Source organism: Cynoglossus semilaevis, chromosome 5 (assembly GCF_000523025.1).
Source record: "Cynoglossus semilaevis isolate Cse_v1.0 chromosome 5, Cse_v1.0, whole genome shotgun sequence".
Taxonomy (NCBI): domain Eukaryota; kingdom Metazoa; phylum Chordata; class Actinopteri; order Pleuronectiformes; family Cynoglossidae; genus Cynoglossus; species Cynoglossus semilaevis.
Window position 1 is genome coordinate 16,726,903 of NC_024311.1, and position 5,000 is coordinate 16,731,902.

The 5,000-nt window shown below is 40.0% G+C and overlaps 1 protein-coding gene across 1 annotated transcript in view; it reads left to right on the forward strand.

Annotated features, from left to right (window-relative positions):
* sv2ba (synaptic vesicle glycoprotein 2Ba) overlaps positions 1-5,000 on the forward strand; it is a 12,975-nt gene that overhangs the window by 6,713 nt on the left and 1,262 nt on the right. Inside the window, exons 3-7 of the mRNA XM_008310842.3 lie at positions 1,362-1,513; positions 2,156-2,289; positions 3,923-4,012; positions 4,675-4,788; positions 4,840-4,924. Of these exons, the coding sequence (XP_008309064.1) occupies positions 1,362-1,513; positions 2,156-2,289; positions 3,923-4,012; positions 4,675-4,788; positions 4,840-4,924 (575 nt within the window). The remainder of the gene's footprint in view (positions 1-1,361; positions 1,514-2,155; positions 2,290-3,922; positions 4,013-4,674; positions 4,789-4,839; positions 4,925-5,000) is intronic.

Consider the following 5,000-nt stretch of genomic DNA (forward strand, 5'->3'; position numbering starts at 1 on the left):
AGATAAATGACATTTTCCTCCACGTTCACCTCCGACTACTTCATTACTCCATCCTCGTGCAGCTGCTCATAAAGTCAAACTGTTCCATTAAGTCTAATGACCTCCAGTTAGTGACACCTGTTATAGAGCTGCGTGTAAGAGATCAGCATGACAGACTTTTTAAAAAACTATTTAATTGTCATTTCTTTTAATAGTTTTTTTTTTTTTTTTTGCTTAGTCATCAGTGTCTGTGTCCAGTAAATTAGATCCTGTTTATTCTCACATTATTTATTGCAACAAAGCAGTGATTCTGAGCTGCCAACCTTGGGCCGCGCTGCTCAGGGCCCCACGTTGGCCCCCGCAGTCGCACACTGTTGCACTGTTGATAGTCAAAAACACATTAACCGTGCGCGCCCACTCCAGGAGAAATCGCCTTATTTACCTTATCAGAGCATTTCTTTATGACGCTAATTAAAGTGGAGAACAAGGACACTGGCTGCTTTCTAATTTGAGTTTTATTGCTGAGTCTGGATTCCCGCTGTCGCCAGCACCTCGGTGTAAAACTTTTTTGCTGTGTGTAGATTGACTTTGCACTTTGTTAAAGATACATCCCTCTTGATGGCGCAGCTGCTATGTGAACCCACGCCTGCGATATTGATGTTGCACTTAAAAAAAGAAACTACAAAGTCAACCGAAGACGCGTTCAGCTGTCCCTGATTTACAAGGTAGAAAAAGCCTTAAATATATTTGGATGGAAACACATCGACGGCACAATATATATTATTTTATGGAAATTATATTACGGGTGAATTCCCCTTGAACTTGTTACTGATCTCCAAAAAAAAAATATATAAATATAAATAAACAAACAAAAAGTACTATACACAATAAAGCTTAAAAGAAACTGTGATCTTCTTGTACAGGGTAGAAGCACCAGCCACATCGCCACCTTGTGGCCTATGTGGCCACTGTACCACCTGAGAAAACACTGATGACCAACAGTAGAATATAGGAGCACAAGCACAGGAGAGATGTTTATAAATGTTTATAAATGTTTATAAATATTTATAAGATGTTTATGTTTAAATGTTGTATTAATTGTGCATGGTATGTTTTCAGATTAATTCAATTAAAAAATTTAAATGTGAAAATATAAATTTTCCCGGCATACCACTAGAAAGCGCTCGCGTACCAGCGTACCACTAGAGAGCGCTCGTGTATGACCAATGGTACACGTACCACAGTTTGAGAACCACTGTATTACACCATATAAACTAATGAGTTTAGTGTCAGGATTATTATGAAATACATTAAAAGCATATGATAAAAAAAAAACTTTTTTTGAAGATCTGAATCCTGACGTCTGGTGATCTCTCCTCCAGAATCGGGGGCTCCATCCCTATAGTGTACACCTACTTCACTGAGTTCCTGCAGATGGATAAACGTGGAGAACATCTGAGTTGGCTGTGCATGTTCTGGATGCTGGGAGGCTTGTACGCCTCCTTCACTGCCTGGGGAATCATTCCTCACTATGGTAAAGGAACGTTTCCTCATTAGCCTCTCACCCTAACTCAGATCCATCCCATAATCTTATCCTGAATCCAGACTGAATCTTGAACCTGAAAGCACCACAAAATAAAAGTTGTCTCCACAAGTATAGCTGTCAAGGCTACAAACACACACAGTTAGGTGAAGTTCGACAGCAGAGAATGTTTACTTTACTCTGATTTTAAATTAATGAAATGTTTCTCTCCAAAATGTCAGAGTCCATCCTTCAGACAACGGCAACAGCATCATTTTTCATTCAGTTTTTTTTTTCTTCACGACTACATTTAAGATGTTTTCTCCCTAATTACACACCATATGTGAATAATTGATATAACGGTGAGTAAACATCTTCACTGTGACGACAAAAATCCACATCAGTTTTTGGGGGAAATGCACAAACACAGCCACACTTGCTGTCGTCTGTCGTCTTTTCAAACTGACGAAGCCTTTCAAATGCAAATGTCTGCTGATCTGCTGCTCAAATGATGTTTTGCAGTGAAACACTTAGACAGTGAAATCTGTTTTGATGTTGTCTGTGTGTGATGCTTTGATTTTGGAAGTGAAGTTGCTCTTCTGAGATTTTCTCTTCCCCTCTCTGTGGCTCTGTGGTTGCGGGATGTCGTTCCAGGTTGGGGCTTCGCCCTGGGTACGGAGTTCCAGATGCACAGCTGGAGACTGTTCATCCTGGTGTGCCTCTTCCCCGCTCTGGCTGCTCTCGTCGGAGTGGTCCTGATGCCAGAGAGCCCGCGTTTCCTCCTGGAGGTGAGGCTCTGGACCCATGTCAGGAGTTACACTGTTACCACCGTTAGACAACACGTTGTTAAGGGTTCAAATGCTGAGTCATCAGACTCCACAGTGACATCCCACTGCGGTGCTAAGGTAGTACAGGGCTGTGAAGACGTTAGCAGGACCGCGCCGCCCTGTTCCTCCTCCAGGACCGTGTCAAAGCTTTGACCACATGTGGTTTGATGTTTGTATGTCACTGCCTCAACATGTTCCTCTCAAACCCATCACATTTATCACACAATACTCTGATAATGAGAACATTTAAACTCACAATGAGAATTAAATACATGTTTAAAACTTTTGTTTTTAACTTTTAATTACTGTGTGCACGTTTGTTTTTTCTTGCACACTGCTGGGATTTTAATTTTCCTGAGTCTAATCTAATCTCTGAGATGATTGCAGTATAAAAATAATTTAATTGAATTTACTCATATTAATTACTTTTTTTAAATTATTATAATTTCTTTTTTAAAAAATGTTTTATTTTAATATCCTTCTTTCAGTTATCTTTCTTTAATGGAATCCCATGATGCCACATGTGCTGTGATGTTTGTCTATTACCGCCTCAACATGATCACATCAAATCCTTCTCTGATTAAAAAACCTCCTCCTCAGGAGGACAATGAACTCATCTGGCTGTTGTGTAAATGACACAGTCGTCAGCATAAAGCTTTAATTGAATTTCCCTTTAAAATGGACCAAATTATGAGTCAAAGTGGAAAAAGAAGACAATGAACCTGGAAAACCTCCTCTGAGGTCGTTCTTTTTTTTTTAATACCGTTCCAAACAAACAATGAGTCTATTGATTTCCACCAGCACAATAAGTTTACATGGCTGCTGTGAGTGTGTTCTGCTGCCACCTTGAGGTCATTCCGTCCTAAAACAGGACTAGTTTAAAAAGGTTGACTGTTCTTTTTGCTAATTTTAACAAAGTAAACAATAAAAAAGAAATTCTAACTTTTCGCTATAGTTAAAATCAAGTTTATTTTATTTACTTTTTTTGAGGAAGATAACAGACATCTGTGATGACGGGAACCATAGCATGAGAACCATCGCAGGAGGGACCTAATAACATAGGGTTCTGCAGTAGCTACAGCTTTTATTTATGATTCTTATATTGTATCATTATTTTCAGGGCAACACTGACATATCGAACACCAAAGTAAACAGTTGCTTTAAAAAAAAAGAGAGAAAAGTCTTCCACCTGTATTTGATTAAAAAAAAGAGAGAGAGAGAAAAGTCTTCCACCTGTATTTAATATCGACATATCGAACACCAAAAGTAAACAGTTGCTTTAAAAAAAAGAGAGAGAGAAAAGTCTTCCACCTGTGTTTGGTTTTCTGATCAACAACACAATCTAATCATTTCTTCCTCGGGCTAAAAGGCACATGCCCAGAAAACGTAATCAGAATCCACTCCTAACTGTTTGTTGCACAAAGACCAACAGACAAATGTTGCCAAGGTCACGGTGACCTTGGACGAGGTCACGGTGACCTTGGACGAGGTCATGGGTAGAACTGTCCAAAACTCATGAGAGAACACGTTAGCGATCAGGACAGTTATCATTCCACACCAGTTTGTGTGACTTCGTTGTTTTGTGGTTTTTCAGTGCGCCCGACACGACGAGGCCTGGATGGTGCTGAGAAAAGTTCACGATACCAACTGGAAGGCCAAGGGGGAGCCAGAGAGGGTTTTTACCGTAAGGACATTCATGTCTCTCACTGTAATGTTCTTTTTAAATTACAGTGTGTTTTTCTGTACAGCAACACATTTTCTTTATGTTATTGATCAACACACATTGACCGTGTGGTTCGTGCTCTCGCCTTACAGCAAAAAGCTCATTGGTTCAATGCCCGTAACTGAGGGTCTTTTTTTTTATTATTACCCTGTGTGAGCACGGAGTTCTTCAAGTTCTCACGCAAAACCACTGAATATATATGTAGTTTAGCTCATGATATATTGTACTTCAAAATGCATGCAACACATATTTTGTATCTGATACAACATTCATTGAGCCTGTGGAAACACAGCTTCATTTTTAGGCCCAGTGAACAGAGCGAGGTTGGTTTCAAATTGTAGGAAGAAGAAGAAGAAGACTCGTCTGAGCATATCGTACACGTGCAGTACAAGTGTGAGCAGCAGGTCGTGTAATTAAAAAACAGATAAAGCTCGGGGCAGTAAATATATGTAGAGTAACTGTTTACAGAAAACAGACAAAACACGTGTTTCATAGATGTCCCAGGGAGGATGGCTTAGAATATGAAATACGTAGAAACTCCACAGGCATTACTTCCTTATGAAGTACAGTGTAGTATCTCAAAAACGTCAGGTTGATAAAATTGTGGCTATTTTTTTTTAAAGGTGTCAAACATCAAGACCCCGCAGACACAGGAGGACGAGTTCATAGAGATCCAGAGTGACACCGGTACGGCCTTCCAGCGCTGGACGGTCAGACACCTGACCATGCTGCAGCAGGTCCACTCAGTCTTCTCGTTTATTGTACATTTTAAAACTTTCCGTCTTTAGGTCATGGCCAACATCATGTCGTTGTCTGCTCCAGATATCAGACTGCAAGGTCTGTTACTGGTCATCGTCTGGTTTGTCATTCAGTACCATCACATAGAATGTCCAACGTACACACTACTACAGTATATACAAATATCGCAGATAGTGTGGGCCTAGAGCCA